Genomic DNA, 24,693 nt, shown 5'->3' with positions numbered 1-24,693 from the left:
GTGCACTTAACCGCTAAGCCACGGGGCCGGCCCTATCATTTTTTATTCATAAAGCTGAACTTGCTCCAGAGAAGGTGGAAACTCAATTTTCAATAAACATAACCAATCAGGACTTCTGCTCCTCCACATCTCACAAAACAACTGATATTTTTGAAGGCAACCTCTGGATGGTTCTTGTATGTATGAAAATATTAATTTAATAAAGTAAAACTTCTAAGCTACCTGTCAACCTAGATGATATATTGTTTTGAGCAATTTCCCCCAACACTGCAAAATTAAAATATTGCACAGCTTAAAGAATCTACTTTAACCAAGAGAATCACTAGAATCACAGAAACCAAGAAAAGATTTTATCTAAAACTGTAAAGACAGAATAATAACCTATGACTTACTCATTGTAAGCTGAGTTATAACACCACAGCAGTGGGGAACAAAGAGCTTCAAAGACTCCTCTGGGCAGCACTGAAAACACATTTGTACAAATAAGTTTTTTTGAAAGGCACAAATATTGAACAAGTCATAAAATATACACTAGCACTATTTTCAGTGGCAACTAAGGGCTATAAGCAGCTACCGGAAGAACTATGTATTTTAAGTATAACAAGCATGTCTAAAATAATTAACCACGTAAACTTGTTTGTTATTGATTCATTAATTCATCAGTCCAAAAAAAACAAACTCACCTTTACAGCAGCACGGCACATGTCTGCCACCATGCGGCCTGCTACTCTTGTTTCAAATATATGTGAAATAGAAAAATTAAAAACCTTCTGAAGGGCCACCTGTTAAGATATGTAAGAAATGACAATGTCTAATCAGCACTTTTAAGAAAATTAAATCTCTTATGAAATATAAAAGAAAATGATACTCAAACTAAGTAGGAATTTTTAACCATTTGAATTTATAAGGATTATGCTTAATAATATTACATTCAGGTCTACAAACAATCTCTCCACAAGGCCCTAATGTGAACAAAACATTTGAGGCACAAGATTTTATTTGCTACAGAAACACTACAAACAAAATTATAGCTGCTGGAAGCAAAAGCAATTTAATTATCTTGTTGGCTAATCCAATATAACAAACGAAATTTTTTGGACTATCTAATATTTACAGTTTGTCATTCTGACTACAAACTATAAACATCTACCTCTACTCTAAAAGACTTATAGCAGTCTATTTGATTTTACAATCATGTCACAGAATTTTAACTTAATTGCTGAATGAAAGAACGAGCTCTAGATGTGGGTTAACAATGCTGAAAATCCATAAACTCCTTTCAAAAGAATTCGGTTAAACAAGAGATTATTCATGCTAATTTTTTTATACGAACATAATCTTAGTAAATATTTCATGCAGTTGTAAGGCAGTTTAGCTTTTAACTAGGATAAACATATTAACAGTGATAATCTCAGAAGAAGGGAGAAGAAACAGAAATGGAAATGAAGTGTGGTCTTAAATACCGTACTGCACATCACAGATATCAACCAATATCAAATAGTATGAACCAATATGGAATATTTACAGAGTACCTTATGAGGACAAACTATTTCTAATCCATCATAGTTTGCCAGATAGTTATACTTAGAATTTAATTTCTATCATGTGATGGCATAAACAATTTCCAAAACTCTTCTCCCAAATAATATTTAGTTGTAAATTTAAAAAATACAGTTGAGGGCCGGCCCCGTGGCTTAGCGGTTAAGTTCACGTGCTTCGCTGCTGGTGGCTCGGGTTCGGATGCCAGGCACGCACCGACACACCGCTTCTCTGGCCATGCTGAGGCCGCGTCCCACATACAGCAACTAGAAGGATGTGCAACTATGACATACAACTATCTACTGGGGCTTTGGGGGAAAAAAATAAATAAATAAAATTATAAAAAATAAAAATAAAAAATACAGTTGATTCTTGTTATTTGTAGTAATGTTCTATAAAACTGCTGTGAGCACTGAATTAGCAAATACTGGACCACTGTTCCTAAGGGAAATGTAGGATTAAGTTCCTACGAGCCTCCATTCACATTTTCATCAATTGATGAACTGCCGAATATATAATTTTGTTTCACGTTTCTGTTTAAAGACACCTTATATAATATATATATATAGTTGATTCATTAACATTGAACTCACAGCCAACAGCCCTGTAATGCATGCCTGAACGAAGCTTACTTAATACATGTTCTTTTCTCGGTTAGGCACATCACAACTCTCTTATGCTTACAACACTAGACAGTGCTTCAGCACTACTCTTGGAGCCATTTTAAACAGCAAAATCACCAACGAAAAGCACAATGTGAAAAACCTGGCACTAAACAGATGCAAAAATGACACGTTTATAGTATGAGAGCTGAAACAAGAAGGCAAAGCGTCATCATGTTCAACCTAAGCTGGAAATATATACCACTCAAATTTTTAGCCACTTTTACATATGTCCGCACAAAAGAGTTACAAGTATTGATTTTGGGGTTACAAATAAATTTTAGCAAGTAGGTGAATTTGAAAATATGGAATTTGCAAATAATGAGGATCAACTGTATATCTTTTTCAAATTTTAGGATGGAAAGAAAGGATAAACCGGCATGATATGTACACAAAGTAAATTGAACTTCAATTTTAAAACATCAAACAAAACTACAAGATTGGAATTCAATTTTTTGCAGCAATGCACTCTTACCATAAATATTTCTTTGGAACACTGAGTGAGGATTGTACTAAATGTAGAAGACAGACCTAATTCGACCAAACTCTCCAAGTGAGTCATTTTCTCAGTTTCTGTCTCTTCTCTCGTTTGCTCCAATGTGCTACTTTCTATAAGTCCAAAGCATCTAAATAGTCCAAACAAAGTATAATTTTAGCAACTAAAAACTGGATTAACGTTTTTGATGATGATTAAAGTCTATTGTCATAACTATTCAAGTGATAGCTACTGAATTTGTACATGGCTCACAAATCAATCCTCCTTTTGTAACTTCAGAAGTATCATCCTTGATTAGTACTTATACACAGGTTGCAACGCAGAGAGAGATTAAAGTTGCTGGGACAGGACAGTCATTTTTTTGAATGTCAGATAAAGGACAGATCTGGGGTACATGCTCACCTGTCCATAAACTGTAAGACAAAATCTTCAAATTCAGCTGTGGCTGAACAAAGCTCTCGTTCCACCTATAACGTCAATGTGGACAAAAATTAAAATAGCCTTCAACTTTTTTTTCTGTGAACTAACAAAACTCAGTTATGGCCAAAAAAACAGATCTAATGCTACATTATTATACCGTGTACTGTGAGACACAGCACCATAATCGCATATCAATTTAGAACAACTTGATCTAATACGTTCTGGGAACCAAAAATAAGAAGTAATTAACATATTTTGTAAGGGCAAAAAGAGAAGTCAAGTAGCCATCTTTGTTATCAATTAGTTTTTAAACTGCTGGTGTGTATGTAAAGGATGATCTCTTACTACTTAAACATGCAAATGACACAACTAGTAAAATGCTTGCAATAAAGACTAGTTCTAAAAGAACAAGACAGTAATGAAGAAGATTTCTCTTCATTAGATACTGATCCCCTCAACAGCATAAGATAGAAAATAAACCACCACCACCTTTGCTTAACAAAACACTGAAAAGTAACAAAAAAAATGGAAATACACCTCTAGACGTCAGCTGTTTACAAAAATGGCCTATTTTCAACACACCTCCGTTGGTGGGTACTCTGTAGACTATCTTAGCAATGATGACCTGGCCCTCCATTTATACCATTCTAGTCACAAAATAGTAATTTTAGTTTGTTAGCACCTATCCAAAGTTGCTTTTAAACTATCAAATATTACTATGCATGTACAATAAGAATTAGAACTCAGTTAAACAATTCTTTTACAACCAGAAAGCAGCCTTACTTCTGTGAGGTCATTTCTTTCTTGCAGTACAGATGAACAATCTACTAAAGGCACCAGAGTGGAAAATGTTGCTATAAACTGGAATGTGATCTGTGGGAAGATGCAAAACATTTAATAGTAATTAAATAATTCCAGTTCAAAAATATAAGTGTACCATAAGCTACAATAAAGTACTCAAATAAATTATCTTGAGGGAAACAACATGACAATCTTTCTGGAAATTTTTCACTTAGAATTCAACATTTTAAGATTCCTCACGATTAACTGGCTTTACTTTAGTAATGAAGTTATACTAAATTTATTTTCATATAGTTATTTCTTAGGTTTAAGCAGAAAGTTCTCCAACCTTTTGTCACTGAGAAGTTACTTTGCCTCCCAACTAAAAATGTGACATTAATTAAGGGTAAATAGAGAATGCTAATGCAGAAGCTAGAGACCAGGAAAAAGGGAACATGAGCAATGTTCTAAGTCAGGAGAAGATGTATGTATAAGGGAGATCTGGCATTTTTACAGCCAGTAACTTTTATCCTGCCCTCCTCACCAGTGCAGATGAAGGGAAGTGCAAATGATCATATGCTATGATTTTTAATCTCTCTGCTTAAGGAAAATAGTAAATATATAATGAGCTTTAAGACATCATATGATCATTACATGCATACAGGCTACGGCAAATTACTTATGAAGGAAGATGTTACATAGATCAAGTAACAGTCTCCAGAGCTAAACTTGGGCATCTACAGATATAATTCTGTTACAATTACCAAATTTTACATTGAACTATGTTCTAAAAAGTACGTGAAGAAAAATTAACAGGATGTCCACTTACACAATTATAACTTATACAAACAGAATCACATATATGGCTCACCATGCATTTACTAAAGTCATTTGGATCCACCCCAGGCAATGCTCTCATCAACAGAGGTAGCATGTGTGTTGGACCTTCAGGAAACCATTTGCCCCCTGATACCAAGCTGCGGGCTACTCCAATTACACAACTTAAAGTAGCTGTGAGCTGGTGAGGTTCTGTTAAAGTCTCTAGTGCAGGATATGTTCTACGGTTTGAAAACAGAATTTAAAAAAATTTCCATCACCAATAAACATACATAACGTATTAAATATACTGAATTCATAAATTGCATTTCAGCTTAAAGGTTTGTAGCTAGCAGAATATTTTGAGTGAATATTTGCTCTCAAAGGTAACAGAATCACACAAATAAAGGAAAGGTACAGAGACTAGATTGCATGTTTCCCCAAACCCCCGCCACCTCCTCACCTTTCTCCATGCAAATTCCACAAGGAAAAAAAGACCATAAACTGGTAGATTTTGCATTATTTCAGCCATTTTAATCCACATTCCACATTCCACTAGGATTGCATCTAATATAATGGCCAGTGATTATTAGAATTCAGAAATAACAAGTTATAACTGCTCTACGCTTCCCTTTTACAGGAAAAACAATCTTATTAAAATGTTGAAATTTCTCCTATTTTATACTCTTAAAAAGACAAGTATTTTAAAATTGAAAATCTGCTATCAGAAACATGAGAATATTCCTGACACTGGAGTGAATAAATTAGGGGGAATAAGACAAATGTAATCTTTAATCACTAAGGAAGTATTTAAGAGCCGAGAACATTCATTCTTGGACTCAGTGATTTCACTTTTGAGAATCTATCCTGTAGGGAAAAAAAACTAAAATGCAGTGAAACTCCTCTTATGCGTAGGAAAAAAGGAGGATTTATAACTGGATAAAAAAGTAACTAAACCTATGTTTTTTCCAAAACATACCAAGCTCTTCAACAAAGGCTGTCTTTAGGAGACAAAACTAAGTGCCTAAAATTTTTTCTACCCTTTTACGTTTTTAAAGACCTTTGCTTTTAGAAAAGAAAAAAAAATCTTTAAAAAAAGGTAACCATGCCACTTCTAAAAAGGACAAAATTACAATTGAAAGAGTCTCAAAAAATGTCATTGTATTGTCAATTAAATGTTTATCTTAGGGCCCGGCCCCGTGGCTTAGCGGTTAAGTGCGCGCGCTCCGCTGCTGGCGGCCCGGGTTCGTTCCCTGGCGCGCACCGACGTACGGCTTCTCCGGCCGTGCTGAGGCCGCGTCCCACATACAGGAACTAGAAGGATGTGCAGCTATGACCTACAACTATCTGCTGGGGCTTTGGGGGAAAAAATAAATAAATAAAATTATTAAAAAAAAAAAATGTTTATCTTAGCCAAGCATACATCACTCAATATGCTGATAGTGAATTTGTCTAAAAATTGAGAAGAAAAACAGGATGGATAACTGTATTTGTATTTATAAGCTTTGCTCCTTCTACTAAAAACTTATCTCACCATTCATAATTAATAAGCTGGAAAACACTGAAATAAGGCAAAACAAAGAGGAAGTTAAAGAAACACCAAAACGCCCCAAACCAAAATTTTACTATGCAAGCAGCTGAAACCCCATAGAGGCAAGTGTCTCCTTTCCAAGGAGCATCAAGAGACCTGCCACTGACTGTTACCTTCTGCTACCACATGGAGTCAAGTAGCAAAGAACACTGGGGGTTGAGTACCGAGAGGAAAGTGTCTAACTTCCCCACTCCATTTCCTAATTAAGTTCTATGTGCTGGAAGAGTTTCAGTGCCCCAAGCTTGCACAACAAGATAGGAGAAGTTGGGAAAGTGAGGTACAACTTAACTTGAATATTTATGGCAAAAAGGACAGGGCAAGAGAGCATAAGGAACTCAATTTAACAGATAATAGAGTCTTGTTTTGGTCAAGATCTTAAACAGGATATCCTCCTCCAAGTAAATGTGACGAACAGTGAGTCAGAAAACAGGCTGTTGTCTGCACTCTACCACTAAGGACCTTGGACAAATCTGAGTTGCATGGAACTCAAACTGTTATTCTTCTGGGCTGTAAAAACTGATCTTCTTCTTCTACTTTTGACAAAGACATTCAGAGAGATTATAAAGCTAAAGTTCAGCAACAAATGAATAACAGAAAGTTAAATGAATCTGCTCATGAACACTCACAACAACTGAGAGTAGCTCTCCCTTGGAAAGCACACCAGTCACTATGACAGTGACTTGGCAAATGGAGAACTATTTTTGTTACTCTTTCAACATACAAAACAAAGTGAATTCAATAAAATCAACACGGTGATAACAATACACCCAACATTATAAAATACATGAAAATAATAAATATAATCAAATTTTCTTCTGTATCACTGATTCTAAGGAATAACAGAAATCCAAAATCACTTTCACTACCATGTTCTCAATATTTAGTGACACTCCCATTTTGATGAAAAAACAGCCAGAGCTCAATTTATGAGCAAAAAATTTAAGAAACTAAAATGTGCAAATAATCCAAAATACTTATTCATTTCAATTTTCTTTTCTCTCCAATAAAACTTTATCAAGTTACCAATCATTAGGTTAAAATGTCTTGCTTCTCCTCTAGAAACAGGAATAAGCACCAAGATAGAAAAAGACCAGTCACAGAAAAGAAAAGATACCCAAGCAGAATAGAAGAGTAGAGGTAAGAGATAACTAGAACAGCCTAGCCGTGGCAGAGGCTTCAACAAAACATGTAAAGCTACCCTTACCTTTCAAGTACAGGGGGTATTACTAACTCAGGTCTCATGAGTGCAAGATTCTGCAGAGCTTGGGCTGCTTCTAAACTACCAGTTTTGCTAAACATAGCCAAGAGGACAGGTTGAATAATGCATTGTACAAAGTCTGTAACATCTTGATCAGTAAGCTTATGGCTATCAGGCACCGGGGTTAACCAAGAAGGCTTCTTGTATCTTTCACGATGCAATCTTCTAACAACACTGTTTGGCAACCGCTGAAGTAGTTTCATTAACTTGTTCTGGGGACACAGAAGCAAAAAGTCCTAGGTAGATTCTATTTCCCACATAGATATTCATGGTTCCTCTCTACCCACCCAGAATTTTTTAAATAACAGCTCTTATAATTTATTACAAAGACCTGCACAGCATAACTGGATAGAATAAAATACTCTTACCAATTAATTATTGATAATAATTAATAAAAATGTGTTTCAAAAGTCAATTTTAATTTCTAGCACCACAAGAATCTTCCATTACATGAATAGCCATTTTAACCAGGCAACTTAAACAAAAAAAACCTGACAATAAAACTGAAAAGATGATTCCATGATTTTGTGGCATCTTTGTTGCCAAAATGTGGCATTTTGTCACCAGTTACCACACCAATATTATCTTATTTCTGTATGTTCCATGAACACAGTAAATTAATTTGAACTTAATCACTTTTATATAGTCAAAGCATATATGAAGGACAGAAAATCTATTATAAGTTACACAATAAGAAAGTCACGAGTGACCATATCTTGAAAAACTCCAAACCCTAGAGTGAAAAATGGACATACTCACCAGCCAGCGCCCATTATTTGAAGGATGGTAAAAAGATGTGATGCTGTTAAACAAACCAGCCAAGTGTTTTTGCACTAGCTTACTTGGTCCACCCTGTTCAGATAAAAGAGTAAAAATATCAGTACCTACATTATACTATAAAATTGAAGGGGTTAACAGGTCCAAGCCTACATATAAATCTCTAATGTGGTTCATATTCATCCCGCTGACAAAAATCAATTCTCCATCTAAATAAGAGTCATAAAAAATTTCCCAATGAACTTCACACAAATCAATTCAAAATATTCTACCAAATATAAGGGGCAACTTACTGAAACCAAATTAGAAAATTCGAAAGGTATCTTTATAATTTAGGATAACAGTATCTTTCACTGTTGTGCAGTCAAATAACTTTCGTCACTAAGATTATCATCTTAAAATAACCAAGAGTGGTAACACCAGGCATAAAAAGCATTCTTTAAATGATTCAAGAAATGAATTTCTCATTGCAGGAAATGGAGAAGTGAGATTTACATAAATGCATTCAACTATTTTATTATTATTTCTAAATGTTTTAAATGATTAAACCTGTTATATTTGACCACATATTGACTCAAAGGAAAAATATTTTTCTTAATCTTTTACCAAAACAAACACACAAAACACCAACGAAACAACATAACCTGGGGCAAAAATGAGGAAAAGCTAGCATTCATCTTCTCAAGTTGAACAGCCCTGGGGATAAAGGACTACAACTTGGCCTTGAAACCTATCTGTCTCCAGATGATCTTCTTTCAAGAAACAGCACAGACTTAAGGTAGAATGTCACATTACATTAGAAACAAGTCTTCCTGCTGAAAAGAAATCTAAGATCACATTTCCCAATACAGAATAGAGACCATAAGAATTATGGTCTTAAGACCATAGCACAAAGATCACTAAGAGACCATAATAATTTCATAGCAAAATACCAACAAAATTTTCAAAATTCTAAAATTATAATTAGGATTGTTTATTTATTATATTCAATATTCATACTTAACACAAAGCGAAGCTACCAATGAGAACACTGTGTAGCACCATTAATTAAAATAAGGCTGATACTAATCACTATTTAATTCTGTGGCTCCTAAAAAAACAAGTTCCAACTCATTGCTTATGTAAGACAACAAACATCCAAATGTATTTGCTCTTATTGAATAGTAGCAAGAAAAATGGGTTTTTCCTCTCTGTTTAATAATGAAATAGCAAAAATAGGAGGAGCTTGAATTTTTTTCTTTTAATCTTACAACGAAATTTAAGACAAACTTCTCACAACCGTTCTGCCTTTTCCACAGAAAAAACCAACACAAAAAAACCAACCAAACAACATAACCTAGGAGAAAATATCAAACACAGAATAATAACTCAAGGAGACAGCTGTAGAAGCAATATGAATGACAATCGAGAAAATTATAGCATGAAGTTGTTCTAATATTCTTATTTTAAAGATTACATTGAAACCCAAGTGTGTGAATATATTTTACTTTCCTTCAATGATGTCAGTAAAACAATCCTTCATACCTCCCCTTCACTAAGATTACTTTGTTAATAAGCTTTGTGTTCAGTGTAATGTTTTAGGTGAACGCTGACACAATGCATTAATATTGAGTATATGCAGAACCCCGAGTTCTCATCTCACCTTTATCATTATGAATTTGACCTTGGGGAAGTCCTTTTACCTATGAGCCTGGTTCCTGGTCTGTAACACTGTTCCAGATATTCTGAATCTCTCAAAATTTTGACTCAATTTTTATGGTCCTTTGGTTAAGGAAATTTATACATTGTACATATGACTTATTCTGGGTCTGATAAACATAAGGTTACCACATCAGAAAACATCCAGGAATCAAGTGACCAACTAAGCCACTAATATAGGCTTATGTGATTGTACAGAATTTTTGTATGGTTAACACAAAATTTAGATGAACTATATAGAACAAATATAATGTATGACAAACCATCATGGCGGTGATCCATATCACAGCATGTCCTATATCATAAGCATTTGTTAAAAATCTTGGGACTAACACTTGACTGCTTCCCACCGGGAGGTTCAAGCTTCTCAGAATTCTTGTAAATATCTTTAAGAAAAAAAGAATTAAAAATAAATATTTACAGGTATCAAATAATTCTTTCCTTAAATAACTTTAGGGTTTTATATTAGTATTATTGGATATACTCTCATCAGTTTTTAAGCAAAATTACATACTGTTTAGCAATCTTTTATTCTTTAAAAGTTATATAAAAATATCTATACATATTTTTTATGACACTTTGAGGTCACAAGCATATGGGTATAAAGTAGCTGTATCGTGTGACCAAAAACACACAAATGAGATAGTCAGACATAAAAAGGTCAAAACGTAGATAACTGCAGTTACACATGAAATATCTTGACTCCTTTCTGTCTCTTAAATGCACATAAAATTATTTTTCCTATGCTTTCATTCCATGCCAAGGATGCACAAAATTGAAGTATCTTCTAGAGGATTACTTTCCCTCTCAAATTTTTAACAACGATTTGATTTTTTTCCCACTAAGAATTTGCATTTTAATCTGCCTTTTAGTAACTGCATTTTAATACAATTAAATTTTAAATTTATATTTTAAATCTGTTATTACTAACACATAGGGGTCCCAAAGATGGAAAAGAACTACTTATCTTCCTTAGTTTCTATTGGCCAGCAAACAGAGGAAGACAGCACAGGCAAACAGAGCCATTTGTCTCATGCTGCTCCCCAGCCCTGCTCTACTGTCAGTCTGTGCGTCAGAATCACCTGCACGCCCCACGCCAGCCCTCCTTAAGCTCCACGGGTGACTCCACTGCAGGTAAAACAACACTGAAGATGCAATGCTAAGAACACTGCACCTAGAGACAGTCTAGGAAAATACATAATGTGATCTAAAAAGTGGGGAACACTCTAGAACAGCAATCAAATACAATATACAAAATTTGGTGGAAGATATGAATGTATGATACCCTGAATACTATACTTAGTACTTTCTAAATTACTCACTCTGAAACTTACAGTTCATGTTGTGTATAGGTAAGACAAAAATCACACACTTATGATACTTTGATATGATCCAATTACTTTTTAAAAATAAGTGATCTGTCCCTGTAAATTATACATGTTTTTACTAATGGTCAAAATATATTTTATGTGGTACTAGGTATTAGCATACAAAACACATTTCTCCTTAAAGACATAAAGTTGATGTCAGTGCTGTTGTATGTTTTATGTTCAAACGTTCTCAATTACCTTTGGTACATATGGATCCCAATCTATGTACCCTATATTATCCGTAGCCAATCGAGCAAAGAGATTTACTAATTGCTGAAAGTAAACAAAAAAAGAAAGTTCAGTAAGTGCACTTATTGTTTTTTTTAAGTGTCACAGTAACACCCCTTATCCATTTGTTCTATTCAGCAATCATTATTAGCACAACTTAATATATGGTTTATGACTCAGCCTTTAAAAATCTCCAAATTTAAGTTCTGATTCTTGACATCCATTTAAAATCAACTGCAGGGCCTCCCGGTGGTGCAGTGGTTAAGTGCGTGTGCTCAACTTCGGTGGCCCGGGGTTTGCTGGTTCGGATCCCGGGCGAGCACTGACGCATGGCTTGTCAGGCCACGGTGTGGTGGCATCCCGTATAAAGTAGAGGAAGATGGGCATGGATGTTAGCCCAGGGCCAATCTTCCTCAGCAGAAAAAAAAAGGAGAAGGATTGGCATCGGATGTTAGCTCAGGGCTGATCTTCCTCACAAAAATAAAATAAAATAAAATAAAACCAACTGCAGCTGAAATGCTTATAAAAAGGAAAATGAAAAAGCATCATTCACAATGCAAACAGAAAAACAAATTTTAGTCCAATAAGCATACAGAAAACATCCATTATGCGCCCAGCCAGCACCATGCTAGTGAGGGTACAAAAGGAGACAAACAAGGTCTTAACACTTCATGCATTTCACAATACATGTGTGTACTTCCAGATATTAATCAAACCAAAATAATGAAATGTCTACTTCTGTTAGAATACAGCTAACAGTAATCTTAAAAACTGATTATAACATGGCTAATAGCCAATTCTAAGGAACTGAAGCTACTTATCAAATGATCTATTTATTTCCAAACTAAAAAGTACAGGAAAAAAATGAGATACTCACCCCCTCCCACTGTGGGAGATTCTGCACTGAAACCCAAAGGCCAATTAATTCATCAAACCAAAGTCTGAAGAAGAAAAATGCTGTTATAAATAGCAAGTGATTTACAGAAAGTAGTTCAAGGCCAGGGATCCTTTGTATTTTTTTAATCTATTACTCTTACTGATAATTACATAATCTAGAAAAAATAATACTGAAAGTTAAAAACTCAATGGAACAAAGAACTAATTTTGTCTGAACATTCCCCTTCCAATTTATTTATGCTAAAAAGAGTAATGTCATCAAATTTCTAGCTCACTAGTAAATAATTATTGTCCACCCCTATCTAACAACCGTACAAGTTTTTCCTGCCTCTCCCTGCCTATCTCCTTTAATATTTTCCTGTTACTACCTGTTCTTGCAACTCTTCCTTACTTTCTTTTCTTTAATAAGCCAATTAGTAATTATACCATTACTAGCACTATAGTAAATGTTCCACAAAAGAAATGAGCCACAAAGTGTTAGGTGCAATTAGTTTATTAAGTTTTAAATGATTAAACTAAATTAAAATTAGTTTAATTTTTTAATTAAAACTAAAATTTCATAAATATATGGCTATATATAAAATTTCTGATTTGACGGAAATCAGAGATTCGACATCTCACTGTAGAAAACACGGGGGGAAAACTAAGCACGAACCCACAACAGTGATGATTACTATTATCCTTTCAGTCTTTTTTTATACTGTTTTCTTTTTTCATAAAAGTACAGTCTAAACATTTTTCATTCTAGGGTTTATTACATACCTACAGTCATATAGAAAAAAAATAGTTCTTAAAAGTGGTGCAAAAACTAAAACAAGTAAAAGAAAAAAATATTATTAAAAAAATCCAAAAAAACCTACATGTGATGAGGGTTAAATCCAAGTTTTAGGAAAACACTTTTCCTTTCCCTAAACTCTATGCAATTTAACATTTCTATCACTGCCTATTTATTGATATTTTCTACTTCTTTTTGCATTTATTATTCTTTTCCCTCTCAATTTCTTAAATTAAAACCCTCATCTTACTTGATGTAATATACAAGCATTAATCCTTTATTTATAATCCCATGTTTAACTGTTTTAGCCTTCACACATTTCAAGTATAATAAACATAATGGCTGAGTTAGTAAAAATTTTTTTTTTACTTATTATTGCTTTACTAGTTTGCTTATATATCTGTATTTCCTTCTGTACTCTAGAATTTGTCAAGATATGTATATACTTACTTAAAACCTTTATGATGAAGTTCTGGAGGAAGGGAGGTAGGAAGAAATATTTCAAAATAAGTGATGGCCTTTTGCATTGTTACATCAAAAGGGCACATTAAAGGCCGCCATTCTTCTAGCATCTCAGCTGTGGCATCTGCTGGAAAATATCTAATAAAGAAGAAGGTTTTCATGTATCTGAATCATTGTCTAAAAGCTCTACAACATCAATATATGACTGACAAAAAAGGGGAGGAGGGAAATGGATTTCATAAGATACATGACACACTACAAACGTCAAATTAGCCTATAAGAAACACACATTTTTACAACTCTAAAATAAATACCCATCACACTTAGCATAAGGTAAATTTTCTTCTTGTCTATGGGACTTAGAAAAATGCTATAAAGTTGATAAAACTCAGATAAAACACAAAGTCACTCAAATCACCTGTAAACTTAAACATGGTCGTTATATTTTTTCTTCCTGTGTGCTATGTAATAGCAACAGAAAAAAATCTTGTCATAGAGAATCCAGTCTATATAAGAAATGGATAATCAATGAAGTGAGAAAGAGAACATCAGCCCAGGAATCTCTAGGCACCTTTGGACAAACCATTTACCCTTACTGGACCACAGAGTCCTCCTGTATATAAGAGAGGACTGGACTAGATGATCTGGTCCTACAGGCTCTAACATTCTACAATTCTATGAAATGGGCAGGAGCATCCCTGGGGTAGAAAAGATTTACAAAATTAAAATCTGAAGTGTGCATATACACACAAAACGAAGGTAAATGGATAAAGTGGACCCATGTATAATTACCAAATTCTCAGTAAGGGGTTTAAAATAATAAAAAGCATGAGAAATTCTGATTTGGGTATGGCCCAAAAAGTCAGGAAACTCCTCCAGATACACTTTTAGGTCTGGCCTACACATCATATTATTAATCCTATTAGATCTTTATACATCTGTGTTAATTAGAATCACTTCATTCCCTTATGTGAAAAATAAAATTACATTTCTAGTAATACTTCTGTTGAGTTTATCAACCATTTATGTGCCAGGTCATTGTGCAACAGGTTAGAATTTAAAAAAAAAAAAAAAGCAGACTGTATTTCACCTTCAAAGATCTTATACATCAATTCCCCCTCCTAATTTTTCAGAGTCAACTGTTACCCTAGTAATCCAAAATAAAAGCTTGGGTGAGCTATGAATTACCTAAGACCCTAAAAACCAGCAAGTACTTCAGTGATGATCAAGTTTCCAGTGAGGAAACACAGGCTAAGAGGATAACTGTCCAGCACAAAATGACACAGCTCATTGGTGGTATATGACTCAGATGAGATCTTAAGCCTCTTAAAAGGGAAACATTTTATATCCTGGGAAACATTTTATATCCTGAAAATCTATTTGCCCAAGACTGAGCAGTATAGTAGGTCAGCACAAATATCTGATTCATAAAATAACTTTAACTCATATTACAAGCATATGATAAATATAGGGATTTCCATTCAAAAGACTTCACTGCATTCTTTTCCACTCAAAAGAATTCACTTTATCCACAGCAGGATAAGTTGTCTTAGAACAGCTTGATTAACAAGAATGAGAAAATAGTTCAAGCCCATAGAACTGGACTTCAATTAATTAAAACTAAATTCTATTCATATTCGTCTTTAAACATCAGAATATGGGATATTATGGCCGGCTCCGTGGCTTAGCGGTTGGGTGCGGGCGCTCTGATGCTGGCGGCCCGGGTTCGGATCCCGGGCACGCCCCAAGGCACCACTTCTCCGTCCAACCCGAGGCCGAGTCCCACGTACAGCAACTAGAAGGATGTGAACCTATGACATACAACTATCTACTGGGGCTTTGGGGGGAAAAAAATGAATAAATAAAATCTTAAAAAAAAAAAAAAAGAATATGGGATATTTAAAGTCAAATATTCTACCGAAAGAGAACATACTAGAAAAAAAGTATGGACCACCTTCTTGTTATTAATTATATTTTAATGCAATACCTACAATGCTCATTTTGGAAAATATTTTTGATCTGAGTAACAATACTCTAGGAAATCTTTCAAATAAAGACAATTATACATAAATTATGGCATTCTTACTTTATAATGGGCAACTGGCACACCACTTAAAAATTTCTAAATTTATAAAGAAAATCTGAAAAGATCAGTTCAAGAATTGGCAATGAGGGCCGGCCCCATGGCTTAGCGGTTAAGTGCTCGCGCTCCGCTACTGGCGGCCCGGGGTTCAGATCCCGGGCGCACACCGACGCACTGCTTCTCCAGCCATGCTGAGGCCATGTCCCACATACAGCAACTAGAAGGATGGGCAACTATGACATACAACTATCTGCTGGGGCTTTGGGGGGGAAAAAAAAGGAGGAGGATTGGCAATAGATGTTAGCTCAGAGCCGGTCTTCCTCAGCAAAAAGAGGAGGATTAGCATGAGATTAGCTCAGGGCTGATCTTCCTCACAAAAAAAAAAAAAAAAGAATTGGAAATGATATTTTGTGCCCCATGACTAACTACACAACATCAGAAACTATTTATACCTTTAATTTCCTCTTCAAAGCATACTAAAAATGGGGAAAAACTCATAGAAACAACAAGATGCTTTATAAATTAAGAAGCTACTTACGGTCGGCAGCTTTTCACGAGTGTTTTGAGGACATTTTCTACAGAACTGGGGGGGAAAAAGCCATTTGATAAATTAGGTTGGTGTATTTTAAGAACACATCTAATTCAATTAATAAATATCTCCAAGATACACTCATTTAGATATTATATGTGTACATGCAATAACAAATCCTTTTCTTTCATACAGACAGAATTGCAAGGATTAATTACCTAAACTACGTAACCTACTCTTTCCTTTGCCCTCATTTTGCTCTTTCTCTGCTGTGAACTTCAGGGAAGTTCCTTTACAGAAGAAAATTGGGAAAAGGACAAATCATTTTCAATCTTTACAAAGTAGGCAGCAATGACCACACTTATCAACACATCAAAAGTATGCTCAGTGGCATAAAGCTTCAAATACTAACTTTTAATTTTTATTAAGATGCTTTTACATCAAAACACAAACAGCAGACATACGTAAATCTGGTGTGCTTCTATCAGCAACTGCCAGAAATCAGTTTTCTGTAACCAACTGATGAGAGTTCTACAACCCTCCAAGGCACCTTATTGCCAGCACAATCATCAAAAGGAGCAACAGCCACCTTTTCGACTAGTTACTTAAAAAGTTAGTTGAATAACATTAAAAGCTATTACTTATTTTCCAACTTGTAGGTGGCTCAAGTGAGTATACGAAAACAACATAAATATTTGTATATGAATTTATAATAAACATTTCTGCTTTAATGAAAAGGCCAACGTACACTGGTTTAAACACACAGGACCAGAATGGAATACTTAAAATATTAACTAGACCATCATCAAAAGAGTTCAAATGCAAATAAACAAAACAAAGGGGCATTGGGTAATTTTGAACTGGAATTTTAAAATAAATCTGTGACAGCTTACAGTATGATGTGTACAAGCAAAAATAAAACAAGTCCCCAGATCTCAAGAAAACTTATGGGGGAAAGGGGTAGCTTCCAGGCAGTGCTTCCACCTGACACTTTCTCATTAAGTTTCTTGAAATTCTTAAGTTCAGAAGTCTATCCAACTTCTCTGAAAGCTTAAGAACTAATCTGCAAAGAAATTCCAAGGAATAACACAAACCAAACTCAGCACAAGTAGTCAATATATTATATAACCAAGAGAGAACACTATAATTTCATTTCTTGAAGTTGTAGGAATCCCCTTTAATTTTGAAACTACTTAGAAAAAAGTTAACTGAAGAGGAAACCAGGCTACAACTCACGAGGTAATTCTAAAATAAAAAAGATGACCACATGGCCAGAGAGCCATCATGAAGTGTTTTCTCTGATTATCAGAGAGAGGTTTCACCTCTCTCACAAAAAAGCTAAGCAATTCAGAAACACAGAATTTAGTTTAGAAAACATATAAGTTTGCCTGGTAAAAAAAAAAAAAACAGGCAAACTTCTCTCTAACTATGTTTAAAACTCCCTGAAGACCACAACTATGATTTTTACTTCTGGGCGTTTCCAAAGTGCTTATAACAAGGCTATGTGTTCATATATATTTACACATGTTTATATTTATCTATTTACAATGCTCAAGAAACATCTTCCATCAGGGCAACAAAGAGCACAGATCTTTGGATCTTCTTTCAGTTTGCACTAAACAACTCCATTTAGAAACAAATTATAGAATTAATAGGCAAGATTTAAAGAACCATCAGTTCCAAACTAAATAACAGATAAACTTAAATGCAAATTTTAAAAAGATCATTCTAAAATGGTAAACTTTCTGTCCAAGGAAATAAGCAGAAGACCTATAACTCTACCAGTTCCCAAAGTCTGTGTTCATGTTAACTTCACATTTACTTTACTGTTTCTGTGGGAGTACAACACAGAAAATCTGCTATCTTCACTGAGTAACTTCTACATTCTACCAACAAACTTTCATATAATGTCAAAATGATTCTGGAAAGCAAGTCATAAAATGCTGCATGTTTTCTCCAGTTCCCTTCACTCTTCAGAAGAATAGGAGGTGGGCCGGCCCCGTGGCTTAGCGGTTAAGTGCGTGTGCTCTGCTGCTGGCGGCCCGGGTTCGGATCCCAGGCACTCACTGACGCACCGCTTCTCTGGCTATGCTGAGGCCGTGTCCCACATACAGTAACTAGAAGGATGTGCAGCTATGACATACAACTATCTGCTGGGGCTTTGGCGGAAAAAATAAATAAAATTAAAAAAAAAAAAAAAGAAGAATAGGAGGTTAATTATAATACTTGATAGCTGTTGCTTTGCTCATTAGAGGAAGAGGATATGAAGGAATGTGATTTAATTCCTCTAAATAGTCCATTTCAACCCCTCCTTATATATAAGGCCTGTGCCATTGTATTTATGTTCTTTATCCAGAAAAGGGTACAATCTCTCTAACCTGTGATATCTGTATAGTGACCTTTTGTGATTCTTGTAATCGCTCAAGATGAAGGGAACAATGTTTCTGTTTAAAAATAAAATAAAAGGTTAAGGCTAGATGCTACTAGACTATATTTCACTAATTTTTAGAAGGAGTGAATAATCACCACACACGTTTCCAATTGCTGGAAATTTATAATACTAAAGTGATAATTTCAAAACTTTTTTTTTTTTTAATCAAAAGGGATCTACAGAGGGACTAAGCTTTGGATGAGTTTTCTTGTACTCTATTCCCTTTTAGAAAAGGCACGTTAAGTTGAAAAGAAAGCCATAGTTTACCACGGAATGGTTCATAGCTTGGGCTTAGCAGTCAGACAGATCTGAACTTGAATATCAGTTTGGCTACTTACTAGTAGTGCAATATCATAGCCTCAGTTTTTTCATCTATATAAGAGCAATAATATCTACTTCTCATAAGGCTGTGACAAATTAAATGGCATAATGTAAAGAAAGCAATTATCTGGCCCTGAATTAAGCAAAATAAATGTTAACTATCATTATCATTTCATATTTAGCCAAATAAATTATAGTTTCAATCTCAAGAATTAAAATTTTGTGCTCATTTTGCTTTTACATTTATTCTACTGCCTCTGAGTAGCTATTAGTTCATGTTTTAGGAAATCACATCAAAATAGGAATTTCCTTCCCCAACTGCCACCCTATTTATCAGGGCAGAAAGTAAGTTCTTGTCCCAGTTCTTGAGCTCGTCTCAGTTTCAACAAACGACTGTGTGATTTTTCCTCTCTGGGCCACAATTTCCTTATGATGACATTCTTGATGATTCTTTATGATGACACTAATAAAGTAAATGCCAAATATGTAGCAGAGAAGCCTGAGGAAAGCCAAAGGCTTAGCCTCCAGTTACTAAGACAGTGGACTTACATAAACCGGGAGGGTTATGCTTCCTGACTCCTTGGCCTTACCTACCCATCAGGACAATATTCACTTCTAAACCAGAGAAATGTACAGCAAATGATATATTCAAGATGAGAGTAGTGTGGACTGCCCACAGCCAGAAGTACTTTCAGCTTCACCTGACAATTCCTCAACTAAAATTTAATTTCAAAATAATCATAGTTGCTTTGTCATAAATGAGCTGGGAAACTGTAACACTGGCATATTCCATATACCTCTGCTTTAAACTTATAATTTAATGATAATATGGCATTTTTTTCCTTAAGAATGTGCCTAACACTTCATCTAAAAGAATTGAGTTTTACCTGCTTTCTCTAAATCTAAACAAATCCACCACCAGTTAGTCAAACACTATCCATCTTATATCTAATCTTTCAAAATCTAATATTTCTTGGTTAAATTGGCAAGTAGTCATCTTTCACAGTCACTTCACACAAAATTAGGGTCAAGGTAATTTTACCATAAGAAAGGTATAAATAAAATATAACATCTTCATCACTGATATTGCATTTAACACTGGTTTTTCACTATAATTACTTAAAGAAAAAAGTATGCCTCTATGGCAAGTATTAAGAAATTGCAGGGGCCGGCGTAGTGGTTAAGTTCACGTGCTCCACTTCAGTGGCCTGGGGTTTCCAGATTCAGATCCCAGGTGTGGACCTACACACTGCTCATCAAGCTGTGCTGTGGCGGTGTCCCACATACAAAAAATAGAGGAAGACTGGCAACAGATGTTAGCTCAGGGACAACCTTTTTCAAGCAAAAAGAGGAAGCTTGGCAACAGGTGTTAGCTCAGGGACAATCTTCCTCACCAGAATAAAAAAAAGAGAGAGAGAAATTGTAATAATCCTAACCAATCAGGTAAAAAAAGCATGCATAACTGCTTTAAGTGATGACAAGCCTGATCATTTTGAACTAAGTATTTTTCTAAATCGCTTTAGAAAGAGTAGTTTCTAAAGATCACTGTAGCACAGAGACAACTTCGGAAGAAACACTATCCAAGTCATTAATAAAAATCAACCACTTATTCTCTAATTTCCAAATAAAAGATAAAACTAAAAAAAGCAAACAGAATGTTCCTCAAATACCATGTTAAAAAATCATTGCAAATACAATATTAATAACCATTGTCTATTAACAAAATAACTGTAAACTATTTTAAATTGCGACAAGTCCTCAGAGAAATTACTCTCATTGTTTCCTTATCATTTTAAATTCTGTAGCTAGAGATCATTCCTGAGCTGTTGGTAGTAACTTAAGCTTAGAAATGTGGCCCCATGTGCCAGAAACCCCCCATAGAGGTTAAGAACATGCCATTTTCTTGGGGGGGTGTTGAAGGGGGGAAGGAGGGGGAACAAAGGAATCAACTCTATCTTAAGGATAAGAGCACCAATTCAAATGGTCCTTTGATAGATCAATAGAGAAACAAATACCATCAAGAACAAGTACCAGAATAGGGAAATAACAAATTTCTCCAGAGGGAGATTAATATGAAAAACGAAAAAGTCTAACACTATATGATCCCCTTAGAACACTATATACAAAGGAAAACTAGATACTTAAACATTTTTTAAAAAGTAAATGAGTTATCTAGCCCCAAGCTACTCATGATGCAAATATGCAAACCTTTAATACCAAACAACCCACAAAAACTAAAATGACAGTGATGACTAAAACAAATTTATACACATAGCAATTCAAATATGAATTGTCTATGCCCATTTGCAAAAGCTGGTCTATGCATAATTCCCCACATTTTGTTAGCAGCAATACCCTTCATTAGTGTGCTGCCTACATTTCTAACTTGCATATGCTACTCCAATTAAGTTTATGGCACATTGTTTTATGATTAAAACCATGCCCGGAAGTTCAAATGCTTCTTTTATGAAGTAAACTATAAGCAATTCTTATGTTGCTAGTATCAAAAGCTCACAACCACCAAGCTCCTTTCCAATTTTGATTTTTCTATTCAATAAAAAACCCTATAAATTCTTTCCCCAGTACAAAGTAGAAACAGATGAGAATGAAAAGGGTCTTTTGCTCCTGAGGCAAAAAGAAAGCAGGAGGGCCGGAAAGGGAAGGAGAGGAAAGGGGGAGGGAGAGAGAGGAAGATAAGGGAAAAGAGAAGAAAGTTGAATAATCCTTGCTCCAAACAACAGAACCAGCTTTTTAAATCATGCTGAAATGCATGGCACTCTAAGCAGTGGTTTCAATAAGGACAAACAAATAAGGCACATGAGTTTAAGACTTGAAAGACAAACAGTTAACAAATGAAGCAACTCTTCACTTTTGATTATAAAAATAGTACTCTAAAAATAGTATGAACACATGCAGTCAGCTGACAAAACTGTTTCAAAATGTGTCAGAATACATCTAAGATGAAAATACTCAAAACAAAATACCAATTCCAAAAGCATGCCACATTAAAGGGCTCTTGAAGGGGGTTTCTGAAATAAAATGTTTATTAAAAGTCATAATTTTATCCCTTGACTATACAAGTTTAAAACACTTGCCATACCAGTGTGCTAAATAGAATCTTAAGTAGAAAAGTAAATTTAAAAATGTTTTAAATGATTCCTTCTTAGCAATTCAGTGGACAGAGAATAGCTCTGAGGAACAAGAAAGTAAAAGTACCATTGTATGGCAAAGATTTCAGCAAAGACACAATGTCTCTTCAAAAGACCAAGAACAGCCATGGTGTAACTTTTAAGGAAGATTTCCACATGAGCAAGGATGAGGTGAAGCTGCAGGAAGAGACATGGTAATAATATCAAGACACAGGGAAAGAACGATAAGCCCTGACAAAATTTCCAGGAAAACAGCTGGTATCACTGAAGAGGAAAGCCACAGATATTTATTAAATGACTACACAGGAGACTTTAAAGGAAGCGGCTGCCTGTGCAAAGGCATGCCTGTCAGGGCAGGAAGTATGACGCTTGGTTATGAAGAAGCACGTAAAGGACATATTAAAGAAGAGGAAATTACTAAAGAAATTGCCTTCCCTGCCCTATCATTTACCTAAGACTTTCAGAGGCAACCAAAAACACAGCCAGAAAAATTTCAGAGAGATAACTGATTTTTTTTTTAATTCTTTTTTTCCCCCTCAAAGCCCCAGTAGATAGTTGTATGTCATAGTTGCACATCCTTCTAGTTGCTGTATGTGGGACGTGGCCCTCAGCATGGCCAGACAAGCGATGCTTTGGTTCGCTGCCAGGATCCGAACCTAGGCCACCAGCAGCAGAGCGCGCGCACTTAACTGCTAAGCCCCGGGGCCGGCCCAAGAGAACTGATTTTGACCACAGTTTAAAGGTCCCTGAAATCTATGAAATGGTGCTTCTAGTCAAAACTTCAATAGGCTCATATTCTAAGAAGGCCTAGTCAATCCAGTCTGTGCCATGCTCCTGCCAACAGAAATACACTCAAAAGGAATCGTTACAACAAAGCTTTTATGTTAAATTTGGGGTTTTCATAATAAACATGCGTAAGAACACATTTGTATGTTGTACCATTTAGTTTCATGATGAATTCTGATATTTTTATGGTTGAAATGGGTCTCCTTGTTTTAAACACATGAAATCTTCAGGAAATAAATGATTTCTGACCACTCTAATTGTGACTATTGTACAAAAACCAATTAGGGTCTAAGTTCAGGATCACCTATAGTAAGGTGTTTTTTTTTAACTCTTTCCATTTACATTATTTCACTATTTACCTATGACCTGAAAATCTTCTCAAGTCTGCCATCTATAGTTGTTTTCAAAGAATTCTCTGGTAAAGGCATAACAAAGACTGCTGAATAAGTGAAGCCTGAGGATTAATTGTGGATTAAATGAACTGAATTGGGGAGGCTACAAGAAGTGACAAAATAACATAAACATGTCTAGGATTGAGAGAGAAACCACAGAAATAAATCTCGAAAGACTTAATTTATTTATAAAAGAAAAAAAGGAGGGGCCGGCCCCATGGCTTGGCAGTTGAGTGCCCACGCTCTGCTACTGGCTGCCCGAGTTCGGATCCCGGGCGCGCACCGATGCACCACTTGTCCGGCCATGCTGAGGCCGCGTCCCACATACAGCAACTAGAGGGATGTGCAACTATGACATACAACTATCTACTACTGGGGCTTTGGGGGAAAAAAAACGAGGAGGTTGGCAATAGATGTTAGCTTAGGGCCAGTCTTCCTCAGCAAAAAGAGGAGGATTGGCATGGATGTTAGCTCAGGGCTGATCCTCCTCACGAAAAAAAAAAAAAAAACGGAGAATAATACAGGCATATAAAATGGTGCTCTTCAGGAAATGAGTACATATGTATATGACAAACAACTCTAGATAATGAGAGGAAACAGCTATTAAATACTGAAGAAAAAAATCCCTGAAAATAAATCTCAATCACAAATAACTCAAGAGCATTTTAAGCCAAACATGCTAAGATTGAGAAAATTAAGAGCTAGATCACAACTGGACAAACCCTTGTTAACAGGTAGAGATGATATTTTGCCGTCAAGTCTGAAAATCACTACTAACCAAAAAGGAGAGATGATCATATTGTACTCTGTAAATTCAGAATAAAATACAAAACATACCAAAATTAGAGATCTGGAAGAAGAAGGATGTACATACAAGAAGCCATAATCAGCAAGAGATGTATAATCTTTGCATGTTTAAACATTACTAGGAAATATAAACCAAGGACTGTGCATTTGAATAGTCTGTGCTCTAAGAATAGTCAATCACTGAACCGGATTGCTTCTTTCACTGGGAGCGTGTGCCCTCTGGTATGTGCTTGCTCCCTGGAATGTGCAAAGCTCCTCTTCTGGAAGCATTCACTTTAAGAATTAAAACACATGTGGATATATTATGAAGAGTGCAAAGCTCCTCTTCTGGAAGCATTCACTTTAAGAATTAAAACACATGTGGATATATTATGAAGAATGCCAGATGTGCATTACTTTTAATGACAAAATATTAGATTTCAAGCA

General features: G+C 35.2%; 1 protein-coding gene across 1 annotated transcript in view; it reads right to left on the bottom strand.

The window, feature by feature from the left end:
• PSME4 (proteasome activator subunit 4) overlaps window positions 1–24,693 on the bottom strand; it is an 88,309-nt gene that overhangs the window by 45,225 nt on the left and 18,391 nt on the right. The window contains exons 4-16 of the mRNA XM_087436768.1: window positions 16,391–16,435; window positions 13,758–13,907; window positions 12,513–12,576; window positions 11,606–11,680; window positions 10,301–10,423; window positions 8,322–8,414; window positions 7,509–7,774; window positions 4,769–4,955; window positions 3,901–3,990; window positions 3,100–3,164; window positions 2,677–2,827; window positions 684–782; window positions 393–462 (exon numbers count right to left, since the gene is read on the bottom strand). Of these exons, the coding sequence (XP_087292894.1) occupies window positions 393–462; window positions 684–782; window positions 2,677–2,827; window positions 3,100–3,164; window positions 3,901–3,990; window positions 4,769–4,955; window positions 7,509–7,774; window positions 8,322–8,414; window positions 10,301–10,423; window positions 11,606–11,680; window positions 12,513–12,576; window positions 13,758–13,907; window positions 16,391–16,435 (1,478 nt within the window). The remainder of the gene's footprint in view (window positions 1–392; window positions 463–683; window positions 783–2,676; window positions 2,828–3,099; window positions 3,165–3,900; window positions 3,991–4,768; window positions 4,956–7,508; window positions 7,775–8,321; window positions 8,415–10,300; window positions 10,424–11,605; window positions 11,681–12,512; window positions 12,577–13,757; window positions 13,908–16,390; window positions 16,436–24,693) is intronic.

The sequence above is a fragment of the Ceratotherium simum genome, chromosome 11, assembly GCF_057802395.1.
Source record: "Ceratotherium simum simum isolate JZ-2026a chromosome 11, ASM5780239v1, whole genome shotgun sequence".
Lineage (NCBI taxonomy): Eukaryota > Metazoa > Chordata > Mammalia > Perissodactyla > Rhinocerotidae > Ceratotherium > Ceratotherium simum.
The sequence above is the reverse complement of the archived record's forward strand: the minus strand, read 5'-3'. Positions and strand labels throughout refer to the sequence as shown.